The 21,440-nt window shown below is 39.1% G+C and overlaps 1 protein-coding gene and 1 pseudogene across 2 annotated transcripts; both read right to left on the minus strand.

Annotated features, from left to right (window-relative positions):
• Window positions 1–12,589: 12,589 nt before the first annotated feature.
• Window positions 12,590–16,599, minus strand: LOC147925525 (uncharacterized). Its single transcript, XM_087489860.1, has 6 exons — window positions 16,571–16,599; window positions 14,869–16,488; window positions 14,162–14,786; window positions 13,792–14,079; window positions 13,605–13,710; window positions 12,590–13,207 (listed from the first exon to the last, which is right to left on the minus strand). The coding sequence occupies exons 3-6, from the start codon at window positions 14,287–14,289 to the stop codon at window positions 12,590–12,592; spliced, it is 1,140 nt and encodes a 379-aa protein (XP_087345986.1). The 5' UTR covers window positions 14,290–14,786; window positions 14,869–16,488; window positions 16,571–16,599.
• A 1,234-nt stretch (window positions 16,600–17,833) lies between these two features.
• LOC147925526 (uncharacterized) lies at window positions 17,834–21,127 on the minus strand (annotated as a pseudogene). The gene is made up of 8 exons (XR_015585493.1): window positions 20,053–21,127; window positions 19,768–19,974; window positions 19,588–19,686; window positions 19,406–19,504; window positions 19,073–19,309; window positions 18,666–18,998; window positions 18,260–18,556; window positions 17,834–18,170 (listed from the first exon to the last, which is right to left on the minus strand). The product of XR_015585493.1 is annotated as an uncharacterized LOC147925526 (transcript).
• Between the last annotated feature and the right edge of the window lie 313 nt (window positions 21,128–21,440).

Here is a 21,440-nt window from a genome sequence, read left to right on the forward strand (position 1 = left end):
TAGCGCAAAATTATCCAGCGAAGTTTTTTAAGTTTCTAACCTAAACACAAAACTAAAACTTGTGCTTTAAATCATAGATTTTTTCATGAATTAAATTTCTTATGTCAATGAATTACATAACGTGTTAGTTATTATTGTTGTTAATTAGTTTAATAGTTGCTCTGAATTATTGTATTAGATCTGATGATATTCCATGTAATCAACTCTCCTATAAAAGAATATCTCTTGCTTCTCTCTTTTCAGGCTACGAAGATATGTGAATTTGAAGTGAAAGAAACAGACGGCTTCATTTGCAATGTGCATGGAACAACAGAATCTCTCTTCTAACGCATAGATTTCCTATCAAGAATCGATTATCTTCCCTGAAACAGCAACACCATCCCGAATCTTCAATAAGCATGCTAAAACCCACACCTAAGTATATGTGTATGATCGAAAGGAACTTAAGGGTTAGATTCTCATAATGAATGATATGCATGGATTTGTTTTGGCTTTTATACAGTTTGTATAATCATAGTTCTTAAATGATATAAAACTGGTATAATAAATGTTTTGGAGCCGCATGCACTCTAGTTTTTGCCCAATTTTCCCTAAAGATTTCATTTTCAACGAGGGTTTATCTAAAATCCACCTTAGAAAAATTTGTAAGGTAGACTTGACCCGACCAAAACCGAAGAAAATATGTCAATTTCCAATGGACAATGGTCTAATATGAAAATTTTAAATAGATTAGACCATCTCCAATAGTTTTTCTTATTTTTTTTTCTTTATAATAGATATGAGTTTTGTTCCAATTATTTTCCTTATTTTTTCCTAAAAAAGGAATATTCCAAATATATACTATTTTTATTTTACAATTAACTTTTTATTTATAAATATTGCAAACTAATCTATTTTACTTTAAATTTTGTAATACTTTCATAACATTACTATTTATTTAAATTAAGCATTTAGTAGTGACACTGTTAGTGGATCTCCCTCTCCACGATAGCTTGGGGTAAAAAAATCGAAAATGAAAAGAAAAATTGGTGATCAAAAAACATCGGTTATCAACACTTAGAAGAAGGAAATAAGCAGTTTTTAGAGTAGCTGAAGATGTCAAGTGAACAAAGATAACTGATATATTGTATTTTTGTTGAGTTTTAGGACTCGTTTTTGCATAGTTTTGTTGCATAATCTTGTCATTCTAGGTTGTTTTAGTAGCATTTGCATCTAGTGTGTTACCTCTCAGATTCTTGGAGTAATCTCATCACATTTGGAGCATTTGGACCTGTTTTGGTGCAAAGAAGCAAAGAGGATTGAAGTTGGAGAAGTGTCAAGAACAGGAGCCACACGCAGCCTAGGCAATCGGTCAAACCATAGCTGATTGGCATGATCGGTCAGCACATGCGGCCAAACCCTGCCCGATGCCACTCTTCGACGTCAAGAACAGGAGCCACACGCGGCCAAACCTTGCCTGTAATGACCCTCATTACAGGCTAAAATTTAAAATAAAAACCCCTGGCTATGTACCGCGGACACGTACGGCAGATCCGAGACGTACCGCAGAGTCGTCCGTGACCGTACCATAGAATCTGATCGATACCGTCCCGTGATGAGAAACGTCGACTGCACCGCGGTATTGCGACTCGAGTAGACAAGAATCCGGAAATTAAGGAGCTTTGTCTCCTTAATTGACCAATAGGATTTCATGCAAGAAAAGTGAGAGACATCATCATTTTGTCTTCTCAAAAGCTGCCCAATGAAGTCGCATGAAAATAAGAGTGGGAGACAAAGGAGAAATGAGGTGTTTCTTTAGCCAAGTCATAAGCTTTTCCACCAAATAATTTTGTGGCAGACAGGAGAATACTTGCTTGCCATGCATTGGCTTACCAAACCGCCCAAACTCACACCTTCCACTATATATAGACCCATTAGGGAAGCTATTTCCGTTCATCCCACCCTTATAGAAAAAGAGAGAAAGTTAGAGTTAGAGAGAGTTCTTTCTTTAGAGTTTTCTCTCCCGCGAGTTGTTAGCCGCGTCCGCCTAGGTCGTTAGCCGTGTGCCGCCGTAGGAGATGTTTGCGTCTAGTTCTCGCCAGTTAGGAATAGAAGTCTGTTTAGATTCATTTCTTTCAGCCAAGTCCAGGTGAGTCTCGAAGCATGTAATATGGTACATGAGTAGGTTGGGTTTTTGCTAAGGATTTTTCTTTCAAGTTAAATCTAGGCATTTTTTTGGGTAGATTCATTTCTTATCTTCTAGATCAAATTTCTAGGTAGTTAAGTCTCGTATGTTGCTTCCTTCCATGTTTGAGTGAGGTTACGTCTAGCGCTTAGTCTCTAGATTTTATTCTAGTTTCTTAAGTTTCTTGTTTGTTGTTGCATGTTTGCTTGAGTGCATTGCATGTTAGTATTTAGCGCTTAGTCTCTAGATTTTACTCTAGTTTCTTAAGTTGCATGTTATTGCTAGTGGTTTGCATGCTTAGCGCTTAGTCTCTAGATATTCCTCTAGTTTCTTAGGCTTGCATGTTAGTTTTAGTTGTTTGCATGTTTAGCGCTTAGTCTCTAGATATTCCTCTAGTTACTTAGGCTTGCATGTAGTGTTAGTATAGTTTCATTTTACTTGATTTTCTTGCTTAAATTTCTTGCTTAATTGCACTTGCTAAGAGGTTAGTCTTGGTACTAGACGTGCGCGAGGTGAAATGCCCGTACACAGGTTCTAGTGCTGGAGAGTTTAAAATTTGGTTAAGATACTTGTAAATTTATGTGCTTAAAAACCATAAAAATGCAAGGTATCATTTGTTATAGGTCTTAATGCGTGTAGTCGTGACAAAGTCCGGCTAGCGTAGTAAGACTTGGTTTGATTGTCTTAGTGATTTCCGTACAACATACAGCCGCGTTCATGTAATCCATGACGTGAGTTGTAGGGTTTGGGGACGAAGAACTCGGAGGTTACTGGGCTCGCTACCCTGGCCGCAGCTGTCTACACGACGGTGTAGCTTGAGTGATGTTCCGGTTGCGTGCCTTTGTGGCTGCAGCGCGGGTGTTCACAGATTTGTTGAAAGAAAGGAGGAAGCATACCGGGCCCATAACTAAAACTTTTTTAAAAGATTATTTTAATTTTCTTTTATTCAAGTTTATTGTAGTTGTTGTTATTGCTTACTTGCTTGTTTAATTGCTTTATTGCTTTTATTACTTGCTTGCTTGATTGCTTTGATTGATTGCTAGATTTGTTTGCTTACTTAGCTCACTATCTTCCGCATTGCTATCTCTGATTGATTGTTTGATTGTTTGCTTGCTTGCATGTTGATAGCTTAGTTTTGCATGTTGATAGCTTAGCCTTGCATGTTGATAGCTTAGTCTTGCATGTTGATAGCTTAGCCTTGCATGTTGATAGCTTAGTATTGCATGTTGATAGCTTAGTCTTGCATGTTTGTTTAGCTTAGGCTTGCTTGTCTGTTTGCTTGCTTGTTGGGGTTGGGATTGGGGTTGGGTTTTGGTTCTTGTTAGGTTCCCGAACTCACTGAGTGATTAGCACTCAAGAATCCATAATTTGCTTTGCAGGTAACCTTAGTGGGATAAACCTTTAGAGGGAGCACATGATGTTAGAGCAGCCGGTGTAGTTTTGTATTGCCTTTTCAAGTTGTTGGTTTTGTAAAACTTAAAGTTTATCGTGTTTTGGCCTTAGGCTTGGCGCCATTTTCGTATAATTGTTTTCTGAACCTTTTTTATGAAATAAATAAAGTATGAAGTTATTTTTGTTTATGCTGTGTGGATTCAAATGTTACTAGCCTTGTCCGGGCCAACACAACGCACCAGACCGCGAGGGTTCCAAAGCCTAAGTAGTCTCGGTCGCGGGTGGAATTGTGCTAGGGAGGACCGGTCGGGAAGTTCCCACTTCCGTCCCTTGACTGGACCACCTCGGTGCAGTTTCCATCGTAGCGTTCTGATATGATCATGAGACCGTCCAAGACGACCTTTGAGCCTTGTTCAACACGAACAAAGTTGAAGATCAATTCTTCCAGCAAAACAGCCGTTTAGGATACATTCCATTTGCCAAAGGAGGTTAATCTAGTTGTTCACTTAAAGAGTTTTAGGTCCAGCTGGTTTAGGAGCTTCCAGAATTATGTTTGACAACCAGAAGTTGCTTCTACTAAGTCCAAGATGAAGAAAAGATACAACCCATGTTGTTTCGCATCAGCAAATTGGATCAAGGAGCCAAAGAGATAAAAGATCAATGAATGTACTTAATGGGCTTATTCAAGAGCTTATGGCAAAAGAGAGCATGAGAAATTCTATTGGGGATGATGTCTATCAAGTCCAGCCCACTTTGAACCTAATTCAAGTTCAAGAAAGCCCAAAATAATCACTTTATTTTGTGGTCAAAGAGGAGTGACGAAAATAAAATTCAAGAGTCACCTTGGGAAAGGAAACACCAAGAGTTGAATCTTCATTCAACTACCTATCTTTATAGTTTTTAGTTTCAAGAATAATACTTGGCTTTGTTACCAAGTTTTCTTATCCTATGTAAACTCATGGAAGAGTAATGAAATAATCAATCCAACTTTTTTATAAAACCTTTTTTCTTTGAGAGTGATTCTCTTCTGTTCTTTGTGACCAAAACCGATTGATTGGTGTGATTCGAACAATCAAAACCGACTACTTGGTGTGATTCTCATAGTCAAAACCCCGATCTCCTTGGTGCGAGGCTGAGAGATCCGATCTTTTTGGTGTGAGGCTGAAAGATCAAACTGGTATATCAAGAGTCTTTCCGCAACTCTTGTGCAACCATTCATTCCACCATCCTTATTCTTAAGGCTTCATTTTCTTTAGAATCAAGGTGTCTCTATCTACCAACTCGAAGGTGACGAATCCTTGGGAGGATCTTATCACGTTATGTGACTGTCCATTGGTCTGTCCGGCCATAGGACGGTTCGAGGGCGTTACATGACCCGCGTGAAGCCATCGACCACCCTCAATCGGTCAAAGATTGGCCGATTGAATCCACCTAGACGACGAACATGAGCCACACGCGGCCAAGTGATGGCCGATGGAACCACGCGGCCTTACCAATCGGCCAAGACCATCCCGTAGTCGCCTAAGTCCACGCTTGTTTAAGTTTTGATCAGGGTTTGACCCGGTCTGTTTTGGGTTGACCCGGGTTCCCTTCTATTTTCCTATAAATACATTAACCCTATTAAGAGGAGACTTATCTTTGGTTTATGTTTTGTTTTAGCAGCTTTTTAGGGTTCTTAAGTTTGTTTATCAAAGTTTGTTGGATCCTTTGTTTATTTTCAAGTTATTAATAATGATCTCTCTTCTATATCTTTTATTCTACAATCTCAAATTATGATTTCACAAAGATTAAACCTCTGCCTTCGTGAGATCATAACTATGAGTGAGTAGTCTTATAGAGTCTGATAACAGGATTTTCACCCAGGGTATCAATTCCCTATGCAGTTGTAGTACAAAGGGTTATCAATCCAAATGGCTGTTTATGCTAGCAGGAAGGATGCAATCAGAACAATGCAAGTCAAGCCAAGCAAAAGTTGGTTTTGATCTAACAATCCTAAAATAATAGAAGAAAAGAGTATAAACAAAGAACCACACGATCTAAGCACTCGATGCAAGCATTCGAGTACATGATCGGGTGGGATGATCGAGTAAGCAAATGAAGTATGAACAACTCGATGGGTTACTCGAAGCAGGTGATCGTATACCTGTTCGGGTAATGGATCGAGTGATGAATAAAAATGCAAGCAATTAAAATACGAAAGCTTCTAAGGATGGGGTAATAGAATCCTAAGTGTTCTTGACCAGTACATATGTATTACATGCCTCAAGCAAATATTCTCTAGACAATGAATCTCTAATATCTTGTTAAAACACTCTCTTGATAGAAACAATACACCTTGATCACTCCCCTACCCAACTCTCATTGGAGAAACATGACCAAGCAGGCAATAAGAACCGATTCAATATTGTTAGTAAACCCCTTACTCATCTAATCTCTTAGGCTAAGTGAGTAAACCTCTAGCATTGGTTGATTCAAGCATTTCATCTACACCTCTCGGTGGTAAAACACCTTAGATCTAATCTCACCCTCTCGGTTTGTTGACAGATTTAAGAACACCAACATAGAAGGGAATCTATAAAACATATACAATCAAACTAAGATATCATAACCGAACAAGAACACAAAATCATCTATCCCATCCCTAGAAACTTTGCTACACTACTCAGATCTCATTGCAAGAAAAACAAAAGCATATACGAATGAAAATTGCATTGTAATAAACTACATAGTAGAGAAGTAAGAACACAAGATAGAAATCTAAAGAAATAATAAAAAGTTATGAAACAAATCCTAACAAAAAGTGAAAAGTGTTTTGAGTCGCTCAGTTCTCTCACAGAACCTCTCGCTCTCTGGTTTTTGGGTCTGCGGCGTGCTCGTTTGCGAGGAAGAAGAGGGGGGGGGTTATATATGGAAACCCATTAACCCTAGCTTCCCAGTCCTGCCCGAGGGTCTGCTCGATGGGGTGCACGAGGATGTGATCGGGTTGCTCTTCGAATAGACTCTCGGGTTGTTCTTCCGGCTCTTCGATCCTCCTCGATCGTGTTGGGGTTCGGACTGTTCTTCCAGTTTGATGGCTCCTTCGGCTACATGCTCGGATTTGTCCTTGTTTCTCCCCATTTAGGCTCTAAAGCACCTGTTTTCATCCAAAGTATGCAAATGCAAGAATACAACATCCTAAATGGCCTAAAAGTTCAATCCTACAGTTAATGACCTAAAAATGCTAAGGTTAGGGTATAAACAAGGCAAAATATGGACAAAAAGGGATGCTAAAAACATGTAAATTAGAGAGTTATCAGACCCCCACACTGAAATCTTGCTATTCCTCTAGCAAGGAAGTAAGAGGGTGCGGTTTGAAAATGGGGACTCATAACCTTTATATGCTAAGCGAAGGATTCAAGCTATAGTCCTTAAAGATAGTTTAATAGTGCTAAGATCAATCAACATACTTACAAATATTTTTATATTCTTATTACCATGCATCGATCTAGTTCAACCTCCAACTAAAAGTAAAGAACATTTCTTTAACATTCATTTAAGTGTTTGGCGAATTCTTGCAAATGGAAGGTGAATCAAGCTCAATCGGTTTAAGGGTAAGGCTTTTTGGTAAGGTTGTTTCAAACAAATTCTTTGGGTGGTTTTCTCTCAAAAGAAGGAATGCTAGACAGTTGTGAAAACTATCTAAGATTGAGAACAATTTGGGCATACAAAGCTTAACCCTTTTCTCATTCACTTTTTTTTATTTAAACCCCCTAAAATTAAACTACTCACAACCTTGATTTTAACACTTTTTTTTTTTTTTGTAATCCCTAAGGTTTAAACTTTAGACATCTAGCTCTCTCCTCTTTTTTTTTTTTCCTTTTCTTTCTTTGCTAAACGCCTAATATGTATATATATATATATTTTTTCTTCTTTTTCTAGGAGACTAGCAAGATGTTTTTTTTTTTTACTAAGAGACTTAGAGCTACTTGATTCTAACCTTAGGGACTTCTCTTCTTTTATTCCTTAACCCAACCCAAATAAACATGCTAACCACCTATCTTTCAAAACCGATTCTATTAGCTAGTTCAAATTCTAACCTAGCTAAATCAAGAGGCAGTTCTTTGTCGTTCTCAATACTCTCAAGGTTTCACAACCTATAGCACAATGAAAGAGGCCTCACTCAACAATTCACAACAATGTTTGAAAGAAAGGTTTGGGTTTAAGGATAGGGAAAAATAAATAAGTTTAAACGAAAAGATTGGTAAAAATGGAGTGCTAACCCGAGTTTAGAGTTACCATGAGCAGGTATTCAAATTCCATAAGCAAGACAGTTTAAGTTCAAATTAAGTCCAATAATATAGAGATGTTCCAATGTTCAAAAAATTGGTGGAAGCTTTCAAAAGATGCAAGGTTCTAAACAAAGATTTTTCCTTTTTTTCAAAAGATTGATTTATCAACAATGAACTGTGACTAAGGGCTATAACTTCAATCCTAAGATTTGATTTTAAACAAGGTGGTTTTAATCATTGTCCCCTAAAATGCATATGCAACAATCCTATATGAAGCAAACTAGACTCAATCCTAATATGTAAATGCAACTAAATGAACACAATTTTTTTTTTTCAAATTTTTAGGGTTTTTTATGCAAGTAGATGCAAACTCAAATAAATTAAACTAGCATGCAAAAATTTGAAATAAGAAAATAAAACACAATGTTATATACATCCTAGGACCCTCCCCCAAACTTAAATTACACAGTCCCTGTGTAAATAAATGTCTGAAAAGGAGTCCAAGAATCACACAAGATGAACTAAATGCAATGTTATTCACAAAGGTTGGATGAATTGTCGTACCTCATGGGTTGGTGAAGAAGGAGTTTGTAGCAGCCTCCATACTCTCCAACGTGTAGCCAGGGTCGTCACCGGCTTCAGCAGGCGCCGGGATTCGCTCATCAGAGAGCTCGGTTATGCGCACGAACGACTTGCTCGGACCAGCATCCGAGAGGTCGATCGGGTAGGTGCCCGCGTAGGTCAACGGGTAGGGCATCGGGTAGTACGACGGGTATGGTGAAAGAGGTCCGGAATGATCACCTGTGTAGCCGCTTGCAGGGTGCATCGAGTAGGGCATCTGATACGGCATTTGGTAAGGCGGAGGAAAAGGCCCTGAGTAGTCACCCGGATGTGTGCTCGGAGGTGGCATCGGATAGGGCATCGTGTACCCCAGCGGATTGTGCTTCAGATAGGTATCCGAGTGGCTTCTCCGCGATCTATCTAGTCTGGTGACATCCTCCTCTGCTTGGGGCTCGTAGGACGATGCTCTATGAGGTTCTGGAGGTGTCAGTCCTCGAATTTCTCCTAGCAGTCCGCTTCTCCCCATCCATGTTGGTGCGTAAGCCGAGGTGGGAGCTGAGGCACAACTTGCCTTGTCTTGCAGCTCCTTGATCTGACCTCCCATCGTCTTCACCGAGCCGGTAAGATCCTTCACCTTTCTCACCAAAAACTTGTTCATCCTCTTCAGCCATCTGATCCTCTTGTGGGCTTCCCTCACTCCAACGGGTTGCTTTTGAGAGCAAACATACTCCTCGAAATCAAAATCTTCCGAGCTATCTCCATGTCCTTGCCCGGTTGTCTCTCTCCTTTCAGCTGCTGATTCCTCCTCCGGATTGTACAGCTCCTGCAAAGGTGGTGCAAAGTCGATGTTATCCCCTAGCCGGACCTTGGTGCACACAACATTGGGCAGAATCATTTGGGCGGCTCCGGTGGTGGGATGGACAAACTTGAAGAGCAGCATGTCGTTTGGCTTTTCATAAGCCAGGAACCTCGCCAATGTGAGGTAATCAACGTCTAGCCATCTCGGTTCATGAACCACTCCCTTTAGGGGCACATCGCAAGCTACCAAGATTGGTGTGACTAATCCTCCAATGGAGATCTCTCCAGCTCCATCTCTCCTCTCAGTTTTCATGGCCCAAGACTTCAGGTAAAGGAACTGATCGAGCAGCACAAAGACCATGCTAGTATCCGCAACATCCCCGACTAATGGTGTACCATCCCAAGCATTGTCTAAAACTCCACACAAGGCAATATCTAGCAGCTGGAGCTCGTGATCATTCACATTCCCAGTCTCCTTTCTAGCAAAAAGAGTGCAGGCGAGGGACTTGTGAAAATACCTCAAAACAGGGCTCCTTATTTGAGCAGACTTGGCGCTTTTGGACTTGTAAGTGAGCTTGTCACCTATTGTCAGCCATACGGACTGCATTTCTTCCTTTCTCACCTCCATGTTCTCTCCACTCCCATCCTTGAAACCGTATAGCTTCTCCATCTCCTTGTAGGTGAGTCGGTATTCCTTGTTGCGCACGGAGAAGGTGATGAACCCGATCCCCCCATCGGGTAGTAGGGTCGGGTAGTCCTCGAAGTAGTGCAATTTTAGTGTTGAGAGAAAGTGGACTGTTTCCTCCTCATAAGCCTCAAGGTTGGCTTGCATCATCTTGCCCAGGTGGCACATGTCGAATAGGAACTCGACATCTCTTGCGATCCCCAACTACTTCATCGTTTCTCTGTGAGGGTAGCGAGTACCAATGAAACTCATCTTGCGGAAAACCTTGAAGAGTTTTGCCGAAGTCTCCACCTCTTTCTGCTTTAGCCTCCGTGAGGCTTGTCGTGTTCGCTCCCTCTGCTCCTCCTCGCGCTCATGGTTCTCCTCCTCTGAATCTCGATCTTCTTCTTGTGCTGCTCTCTCAGCTACTTTCTCAGCCCTTTCGGAGGTGGGTCTCTTCCCCCTTGCAACTGCGGCTCTACTTCTCAACCTAGAGGATTGGATCTCCTCTGGTTCTCCTCCACCGGCATCAGAATCGACCTCCATAGGGTCAGTAACGGTTCTCTCAGACGTAGATAGGTCCCTACGTCGAGGAGATCGGCGGATTGCAACAACGATTGGGTCAGGACAGAGAACACAGGCATCCACACGATTAGTTGCTCCAGCACCGGATCGGGTAGAGCATCGGGTTGGGGAAGCGAAACGTCCAGCCATCGGTTGGGAATGCGGACCGTTTCCTCTTCCTTGGGATTCTCGAGGTTCCACGGCATCTCCTCTGGTTGTAACAGCGGCGGAGGTTTATCTTCTTCCCTTCCTTTGGTAGGTGTTCATCTTTGGTGCCACTGTTGAGTCATTGAAAAGAGAGAAAAGCTAAACTTCGATATTAGTAGGGTTAGTTCCCAAGAATTTGAAAAGTCTCGATTCCCTTGAGAGAAAAACAGAAAATAGGATTGCAAAAAGCTTTTAGGGTTGAGAGACTAATCGATTTGTGCTGCTGAGGGAGAAGGGTTCTAGTCCCTTTAAATAGAAGAGGGTTAGCAACTTGGGCTTTCCAGAGAGTGGGCTTGGGTTTGTGGAATTCGGACTCCACTCGCCACTCGATGGGGAACACGACCAGGCGCGTCGAGTACGGATTCGGGTAGGGCCTCGGGTTCCCCAAAATTTCTCTTTCTTCCTTTTATTTTTTTTACATTTGTAAAAATCGAAAATAATGCAAAGTAAATAAATTAGTAAAATTTAAAAGAAAATAGAAATAAAAAGACACCTTTGGGACTTTCTCCCAAGTGAGATTGTTTAAAGTCACTAAGCTTGACTCTTAATGCTCCTTAAGCATGGGATCCTTGAGGGAGAGGTTCTGGAATCCTCTCCACTGTAGCAGGCTGATTCAATTCATTCCCCAAGTCTTGTCCAGGTTCCACAACAAATGTGGTGTTGACTTCTTCAAGATGCTTGACCTTTCTCTGCTTTGTCTTAGTGGAAAAAGCTTGACCATCAATGGTTGGCCTCTTAATTCCCTTCTTGACATCAAACTCCATCTTGAAGTGCTCTCCATGCTCAATCCTGATTTTGCCTTGCTTCACCTCTATCACTGCACCTATTGTTGCCAAGAATGGTCTCCCCAAGATCAATGGATCGTCTTGTTCCTTATCCACATCAAGGATCATGAAATCTGTAGGGACTTCCACCCTTCAAATTCTGATAGGCAAATTCTCCAGGATCCCAATTGGATGTCTGATGGTTCTATCAGCTAGAACCAAATACATACTACTTGGTTTGAAACTGCTGAAACCCATCTTGTTGGAAACTGACAGTGGCATGATGCTGACTGAGGCTCCCAGGTCGCACAAGCAATTTTTGAAAATCCTAAGACCTATTGAACATGGCAGAGTGAAAGAACCAAGATCTTCCAATTTCTCTTCGATTCGCAGCTCAAGATCTAAGCACACTCCACTCATGAGAATCTCATACCCAATCTCCTTGACAGCTTCCTTAACCTCAGTCTCCAGCTGAGCTGCCTCCTTGGTGATTTCCTCTTGAAGTTCGTGTGGTGGCAAAAGTTTAGGAGGTGGAGCTTTACGCTTGGCCATACGTTCTGCAAGTGCCTCCAATTGGATGTCAAGGGCAGCATTGAACCTTTCCTTTAGTTCCCCTTTTGCTGCTACAGGTAGTTGAGGTTGGTCTCCCATCTGAACATCTACTCGATGTATCATCCGATCAAGACCATCGGGTGTGTCATCGGGTTCAGCCTCGGATGGTTCTTCAGATTGTGATTCTCGAACCAGTGCTCACTACAAGAAATATGGGTATTAATAGCGGTCGTTAAACGCTATGAGTTTACAATTATAGTGTTTCCTAAAACGCTCTGAGATCGCCCGTTATAGTAGGTCAGACACTTTTAATATCGGATAGTCGGTTTGCTATAGTTAAATATACAACGATAACATTGTATACTGTGCAATTGTTAATATTTATAATAACGTGATACAAATGTTATTAAAACTCACTAAATGTATTTTACCTATAGCAAAGATAGCAAATATTTTGTGTTATTAGTTTGTTTTGAAATTATTCAAAATTTATTTATTAAAATGAATTACGAATTATTTATTATTTAAAATAAATAATTAATTTCAAATATTTGTAAAAAAAAAACCAATTTAATTAATACAAAATATATAAATATATTTAAATGTTTAGATAACCATAACAAAGTTCATTGTTTACAAAAACCACAAACACCTATCAATCTACCACTAACAAGCCTTCACAATCATCCCTAACATAAACACTATCATCATCACAAGCTTCATCATCCAAATCATCGACTTCTTGGACAGGCAAAGGTGCAACACCTAAAACCTCTTTTGTTTCCAACTCATGATAGCCTCTAGGTGGTGCTCTCATAACAACATACCAATTTGAATTATCATCTTCCCCAGAATAGAAAACATTTTTTGCTTGAGAAGGTAGAATGAATGGATCTTTCAAATAGGCTGTTTGGTTCATATGAAGGTTGACAAGAGTGAAACCATCTTCCTCCTTCACACCATTCCCTGTGTTGGCCCAATTGCATCTAAACAGCGGCACTTTGAACATGTGATAGTCCATAAGTAAAATCTCCTTTATCACTCCAAAATATGTATGCATATCAGCGACTTGTCTCATATCTTGAGCACTTGATCTACACATGCTAAATGCTTCATAAGTTACTCCACTGTTTTGTGTCTTCCGCTTAACCGCATCTGTGTGAAACCGTTGCCCATTAACGATAAATCCTTTATGTGCTAAAGCAACAATTCTTGGTCCAAATGCCAACCACCTTATCTCCTTAGAATGACTATTTGTTGAGTCTGAATGAATCTGCCACAGTAAAATTTCATCATTGATCATCAAGCTGAAGTACTATAATGATAATCACGAATACCAGTCATCAAGATGCAACCTAAGCTAACCAGTCACTTAGCAAAACATGATCATGAAACTAACAATCTGTGCCAAGAAAACTAGTCATCCAGCTACAAGCTAAGCTAACCAGTCATTAATCAAAACATGATCATGAAGCTATCAATCTGTCCCAAGAAACCATTCATCAAGCTACAAGATAAGCTAACAAACTGGTCCAAGAAGACCAGCCATCAAGCTACAAGATAAGCTAACCAGTGATCAAGCAAAACATTATCATGAAGCTAACAAGCTAATCAGTCAATTTAACAAGTTGTATAACAAATAATCAAGAAGACAAGTTGCATCTAGAAACCTTTATTTTAAGCCATTGTGCAAACTGCTCAGTATGGTTTTTCCATAACAAAGTTTCATTTTTAGCACATTGAGCATCATTAGCTTGTAATTCTTCTAAATGCATCCTGATTTTACATTAAACAACAGTTTTGAGAATGAAATTATAATAATAATTAGTAGATGAAACATAAATAGTTACCTCTTACTCAATATAAGGATCCAAAGATGCCATGTTCATTAGCACATAGCGATGTGCAGTGTCTCTATCTTTATATGATAGGGTAACTTCTATACCCTTCTGCAGAGGTCGACCTTCAACCACGCCTCTATCAGCCTCAATATCTTCATTGCGATTAACTGTTTCTTGAACTGGTACTAAATCTTTAAGGAACTCTAAACAAAATGCAACGCATTCTCCAGCTAAATACCCCTCAGCCATGCATGCTTCTGGCCTTGCATGATTCTTAACAAAAGTCTTAAGTGTTTTCATGTACCTATAACTCAGTCAAGAAATGAATATTAGTTGAACATAATTGCAGGAAATACATATATTGAAGCAAATGAGTACATAAAAACCTTTCGAAGGGATACATCCAGCGGAAGTGTACCGGTCCTCCCAAACGTGCCTCTTTTGATAGATGAATTGGAAGGTGGAACATGATATTAAAAAGGGATGGAGGGAAGAAGCGCTCCAGTTGACACATTGTTTCCAAAAACTCTATCTAATTGTCATTAGTTTCTCTGGGTCGATGATGCGTTGACACAACCTGTTGAAGTAACTGCATAATCTATTGATGGCAATCCTAGGACCCTTATGTGACAACCCTCTTAATGCACCCGGTAACAAGATTTGTATTAGGACATGATGATCATGCGACTTTAAACTACCTATATTTGGAGGGTTAACTGAAATACTATTCGCAATATTACCACAATAACCATCAGGACCTCAAAACTTAGATAACCTTTGGCAGAAAATGGTCTTTTCTTTCTTGGATAACCAGTAGGCTGCTGGAGGTAAGTATGTTTTCTTTCCCCTGACCTCTGTGTGCAAGTGATTTCTAATTCCAATATCTTCTAAGTCTTTTCTTGCTTTCAAACCATCTTTTGACTTAGCACTTTGCATCAAGATAGACAATATAGCATCCGACACATTTTTTTCTACGTGCATAACATCAATATTATGACGAACACGCAAATCCTAACACATGAAGGAATAAACTGTTAGGCTAGCTTATTCATATCCAACAATAAGAGAATATAGTTCAATTACTTTACTTTACCTTCCAGTAATGTAGTTCAAAGAATATTGATCTCTTCTTCCATCGCCATAGATCATTTGATTCTTCACACTCTTCTTGATCCACCTCATCATCTTCCAACTCAGTTCTTTTTCTTTTAATTTCCTTGTCTAGAGGTTTTCCAAAATCATTCCTAAAAGCTTGTAGTGTCTCATATATTTCAGCGCCAGTTTGTAACATTTTAGCATTCCCTTCCTCAACAGTGTTGTCAAACCAAGCTTTTTTATATCTATAACGATGGCCAGGCGGTAGTCTCTATCTATTCCCCATATAGACAAACTTACGGCTAAACTTTAGCCATCTGGAAGGTGTATCTTTTCCACATACATTGCAGGCTTGTTTCCCCTTCACTTTACATCCAGACAATGTTCCTAAGGCTGGATAGTCACTGATACTCCAAAGCAGCATGACTCTAAGTGTGAAATTCTCTTTCGCAAATGAGTCGTAGACTTCAATACCCTCATCCCACAAATATTTTAAATCGTCTATCAGTGGTGCCAAGTAAACATCTATGTTATTCCCAGGAGCTGTTGGACCGGGGATCAACAAAGCCAACATTATATTTTCAGCCTTCATACACATAGTCGGAGGCGTGTTATAGTTCACCAACAACACTGGCCATGTGCTGTGATTGGTGTTTTGCATGGAGAAAGGGTTCATCCCATCTGTAGAAATTCCAAGTCGAAGATTCCTTGGTTCAACAGCAAAGTCTGGCCATGTAGTATTCACTTGTGCCCATGATATAGAATCAACGGGGTGTCGCATTGTACCATCTTCAGTGCCATTGGTATAGTACCACCGCAAATCTTCAGCCATCTTTTTTGATCTAAACATCCTCCTAAATCTGTTCTTGATTGGAAAATATCTAAGGACCTTTGCTGGAATCCCAACCTTCATGTCAATATTGTGCTTATCCTTCTCCCATCTTGAAACTTTGCATCTTGGACAACTGTCTAACTTCTCAAACTCCTTCCTATATAGTATGCAATCATTCTTGCAAGCATGAATATTTTCGTATCCGAAACCAAATATCTTCAGAAATTTTTTGATTGCAGCTACACTCTTCGGCAATACATTGTCTTCAGGTAACATGTCCTGAATTAAATCCAACAGCTGATCAAAGTAGTTCTCTGACACACCACTCTTAACCTTGAATCTGTAAAGTCCCATAATTGCTGAAACCTTTGTGTATTTGATACAATCAGAATACAATGGAGTTTCAGCTTCTCTTAACTTTTTCCTAAACCCAGTTTCCTCTACAGCTTCACTGTCGTTTGCCTCTAATGCTTCATCATCATTTCTCAGATTTGGTTCACCTTCACCCATAGAGAATGCTGTCTTAAACAAGTCAAATGCCTCTGTTTCGTGTTGAGGACCATTGTCTTCTGTAGATGCTCTTTTTCACCATGAATACTCCAACAAGAAGTCTTATACTTCTTATCCATACCCCTTATCACTAGATGCTCAACAATTTCATTTATCGACTGATGGCATACATTGCGGCAATCTCTACATGGGCATAGCATTTCAGACAGATTGCCCAATCTTCTTGCTGATGAATTGGCGAATTTCGTTGCTCCTCCTAAGTACTCGATGCTATTCCTACATTGTAAATTGGAAAAGAATTTAGATTTCCATTTGGCAGCAAAAAGAATTTTGTTTGTTGATTGAATTTATTGTATACCTTGGCAGCGAAATCCACGTCTTATCCATTTGGTCATGATGGAGATGGATCCGTTCTGAAACGATTTGGTGAACACAAAGGAAGAGATGGGGAAGTTTTGGTAAACCCTAAAGATGAGTTGTGTTCCGTAAGCTTAGCGAGACAGATTAACGGTGTATGTTTCGCAAGATTGCAATCTCGGTGATTACTGCTCATTGGCTAAGAATAATAACGGCTCAGATCAAAGTTAGCGAGACAGATCAACAGTGTAGGTTTCGCCTAAATTGCAATCTCGGTGATTACTGTTTATTTGCTAAGAACAATTAACAGGCCAGATCAAAGTTAGCAAGACAGATAAACGGTGTACAATAAGAAAGGACCGTTGATATCATAGTCGGCGTTATCCAACGGTGTAGGATTCGTCCTATAATCTGGGAGGTTAATTCTCATTGGTTAATAGTTGTTTTTCATTTTAAATCCAAAAATAAGCATATAAAATTTTTTTTTTTTAACTATCAAAATAAGGTTCTCAATGCTTCTGAATATTATTTCTTATAATTATAAATTTTATAATTAAGAACAATTAGTATAAGTTAGTATTCCAACACTAAGTCTTAGTTTAGGGTTTAGGGTTTAGGGTTTAGGGTTTAGGGTTTGGAGTTTAATGTTTATGTTTTATATATTCGGATTTAGAAATTTAACAATAATATTTGAAGTTTAGGGTTTTAACTTTATGTTTTTGAGTATAGAGCACAAATGAAGCACAAAAATACAAATTTTTAGCAAACCGGTTTAGACATAACCGGTTTAATTTTGACATAATTGAAACAGGTTTAATTTAGACATAATCGATGGGATGATGCTTATATCATCTTAAACCGGTTTGAACATAATTTAGACATCTCTAAACCGGTTTAATTTTTGAAATTTCCATCACCGGATTAATTTAGACATCTCCAAACCGGTTTAATTTTTGAAATCTCCAAACCAGTTTAATTTTCAAAATCTCCAAACCGGTTAAATTTTCGAAATCTCCATAACTGGTTTAATTAAGACATCTCCAAACCGGATTAATAAAGACATTTCCAGCACCGGTTTAATTAGCCATAATTTTTGAAATCTCCAAACCGGTTTAATTTTCGAAATCTCCAAACTGGTTTAATTTTTGAAATCTCCAAACCGGTTTAATTAGCAATGATCAGTTTAATTTTCGAAATTCCCAGCACTGGTCAAATTCCAACAATTGCTAATCAGTCATTAACCATAATAAAAATCCATCACAATTACAATATAAATTAAAATAAAAATTCCAACAATTGCAACATCATATCCCATCCATTCACACAAACTTTATTTTATCATTTGGCCATGCTACAATTGAACCTATTGCATCAGAAATGGTTTCAATCTCTGAATTTGGCCTCCACACCTTTGCTATACCAATCTTAGCCACTTCAACCGAGACCTTGCTTGCATTTGGACCTATGAGTACATGATGGAACGAGTCGTTCGAATCTGTTGAAACTACTCTTCCTTCAGCTACCTTACGTCCAGAGTTGCTACAATCTAAAAGATAACACTTCTGCTTTGGACTTCAGGTGGAACTATTGCTGCATGGACTCTACAACTCAAAGCAAATAATAGAAGCAAGTTCCAACATCAATGAAAGTTCCAACATCAATCAACAGACAAACAAATGAAATAACATACCTGGACTTTTGGTAGTGTTGCATATGTAGTGGTTGCAGCCGTGACGTCAATCTTTAGGACTGGCCATGCGATTTTCTCGTTAATTGCTTCACCAATTAAACTAGCTTCAGTAGTTGGCCTCCACAAATGAGCATTATTATTGAAAACCTTCACAACTTCAATACAAACAGCACTTGGACCTAGAGGTATATTGTTAACCTTCTCTTTGGAGTTAGTTGAGCACACAACACCTTCAGCAAAAACCTCATCGTCTTCATTAGTCCAATCATATATTTTGCATCTTCGAGTTTAACTTCCCTTGTTTTGTTAAAATGTAAGAAGATAATGATTAGAGATATATCACTTCACCACAAGAAAAGAAGATTTGAAATGTAAGAAGATAATGATTAGATATGTATCACTTTACCATGGATACATCTTCAGAAGCGACTGGATCCTTATACAAAAGCACTTTGTGCATTGGCCAAGGTATTTTTCATCCCACAGCTTCCTCAAGATATAGCACATCGGTTGTAGGCCTCCAGAGAGAAGCTTCTGAGCTTAGTGATGACTTAACAAGGACATCCATTGCATTAGGACCAATTGGTATACGACCAATTTTGTACATTGGTTCAGCAGAACATAATTCTCCTTCCCTAACAACTACATCTCCTGATTGAATCTAATCCAATATTTGTACTCTAACTCCTTCTTTGAATCCACCAATACTCTCTGATGTTTCAGTATCACCATTACTTGTCTGAAATAGGGAAAAGGAATTCGTAAATGTCTTAAAACCAAACCAATTGACCGAATAATGACGAAATGGATTACCTTCTTTCCAGCTAAGTCTCGGACAATGCCCCTTAACTCTTCAATCTCACTTTTCATTTCTGCCATCTTTGCGTCTTTAGATTGCAGAAATGCTAACTTAGTAGCCGTAATCCCTCTACCAAACCCCCTTACTCGTCCAGGTTTGTCTTTTCCCAAAATCTTGCTCACAACATCTTCCCTTATGTTATCAGCAGTTGATGTAGAGTCCATTTGACTATCAAGTGATTGTATTTGTTCCTGATACAAACATTTAAACACAAGAAGACTCAGAGTGATTAACAAGTGATTGTAACCATCAATTATACACAATATAACAAGTTCCAGGATTCTTACAATAGTCTCAGCAAATTGAGGCTTCACAAGTCTACCATCAGCATGAGTGTGTCCCGCAATCCATACCTTACTCCTCGTCACCTTACTTGGGTCTCTAATCTTTTTTTCTATATAAAGTACATACATATCTCAATACCATTTTATTCTAACAAGATATACAATATATATAGATATTTGACAACTATTTTTACCATATCATCAGCTAAACGAAACATTCCTTTGCGGCTGGTGGTGTGATGAATCTGATTTTGTCTCATCTTCCTATACTTGCTACTTATTTCCTACATTATAAATATTAGTGTCATTAAATCTATCAGACATGACATATAAACAAGAAAGTTACTTAGTTGTAGATAACTAACCGTGAATGTTGAGTTAGTCTTGCTCCTAACCCAAGAGTTCCACACTTGAATGGATGGGATGTTGCTGGGTTTTAAATCTATTCTCTTAGCAGCAGTCTTCGCAGCACGTACTTTTGACAATAGCCTTGACTTCCAAGCCCTCCAGATATTTCCCATTTGCTTCAAAATAACAACTCTCTACCATTCTTCTTGCAGGTTAAACCTCCCCTGCATCACATACAACAAGCAAAGGTCAAACATATTTCATATCTGTTCAACAAAAAATAGTTGCATATAAATGTATACCTGAATCTCTTCCCACATTGCTTGTTTAGTCACTGCATCAACTTTTCTCCAATCAGAAATTGTAACCGGAACGTGTTCCCTCACAAGGACACCAAGAAAAGATGATAATGTTATTGAACCAGGTCCAACATGATCACCAAAGTCAGTGAAAGTAACTGACACCTTTTCATTAGGATTTTCAGCCACTTTACGCATCTTTGTTGGTCCTCTTTTTTTTATTTCTTTCACTCTTTCCTCCGGTACCTGACTTCCTTCATCACTGTTGCTAGGAATCGTATTATCTTGACCATTGCCAACACCATCTTCTTACATATTGGCAGCTTCTTCCATATTGGCAGCTTCTTCCATATTGGTAGCTTCTTCTTTATCCTCCTGTTGTTCCTGTCCAGTCAAACAAGCTTCTCCTTCTATCTCAGAATCTTCTTTCTCATCTTCAGACATTGCTTTCTCAGTCTGATCAGCATCTGGTGTTACATCTTTCTCATTACCCTTGTCAGAATCTTCTTTCTCATCATCAGACATTGCTTTCTCAATCTGATCAGCTTCCGGTGTTACATCTTTGTCATTACCCTTCTCATAATCTTCTTTCTCATCTTCAGACATTGCTTTCTCAGTCTGATCAGCCTCCATTGATGATCGTGTTACATTGTCAACAGCATCATCTTGGGGTAATACATCTTCAACCACATCATCTTACGGTGTAACATCTTCTACCTCATCATCTTGGGCAGCCACTTTCTTCCTTCTAGTACTACTTCTCCTAGCCACTTTCTTTGCATTTATTTTCTTATTCACCTTTAGTGTTGTTGCTGGAGCAACTTCTGGTGTTATCTCTTCTACCTCCAAGCCTTGATTACGTCTACTACGACAAGGACCAACTTGACCTCCTCCTCTTGTCTTCGCCATTTCTGAAATTGATAAATGAAGAAAAGTTTCAATCAACATAAATTCGAAACCCAAAAATCATAATCGAAACAGAAAATCGAAATTGAAACAAGAAATGTGCCAAACTTCGACATGCATGTTCATCGAAACTAAGAATCAATACCCAAAATCATAAACTTCCGCATCAAAACCCAAGAATCAGAACCCCAAATCAAAATTTTTTTCCATACCAAACAAATAAGCTACGGCTGAATAAAATCATACCGATTGAAGATTCCAGGGAGAGATTGTGATAAATTGAGTAGAGAGACTGAGAAATCAAGCTGACACGGTGAGAAATTGAGTGAGATAAAGTGTGAATTAGATGGAGAGACTGAGAAAGAGAGTGAGATTGAGAGAAATCGAGTGAGAGTTGCAGATTTTGAGCTCAATATATTAAGAAATCGAGTGATATCGAGAGAGATCTGATATGATTTTGCCTTAGCCAAAAAATGAGAAATGAC

Source organism: Camelina sativa, chromosome 16 (genome assembly GCF_030686135.1).
Source record: "Camelina sativa cultivar CO46 ecotype springtype chromosome 16, ASM3068613v1".
Classification (NCBI taxonomy): Eukaryota; Viridiplantae; Streptophyta; class Magnoliopsida; order Brassicales; family Brassicaceae; genus Camelina; species Camelina sativa.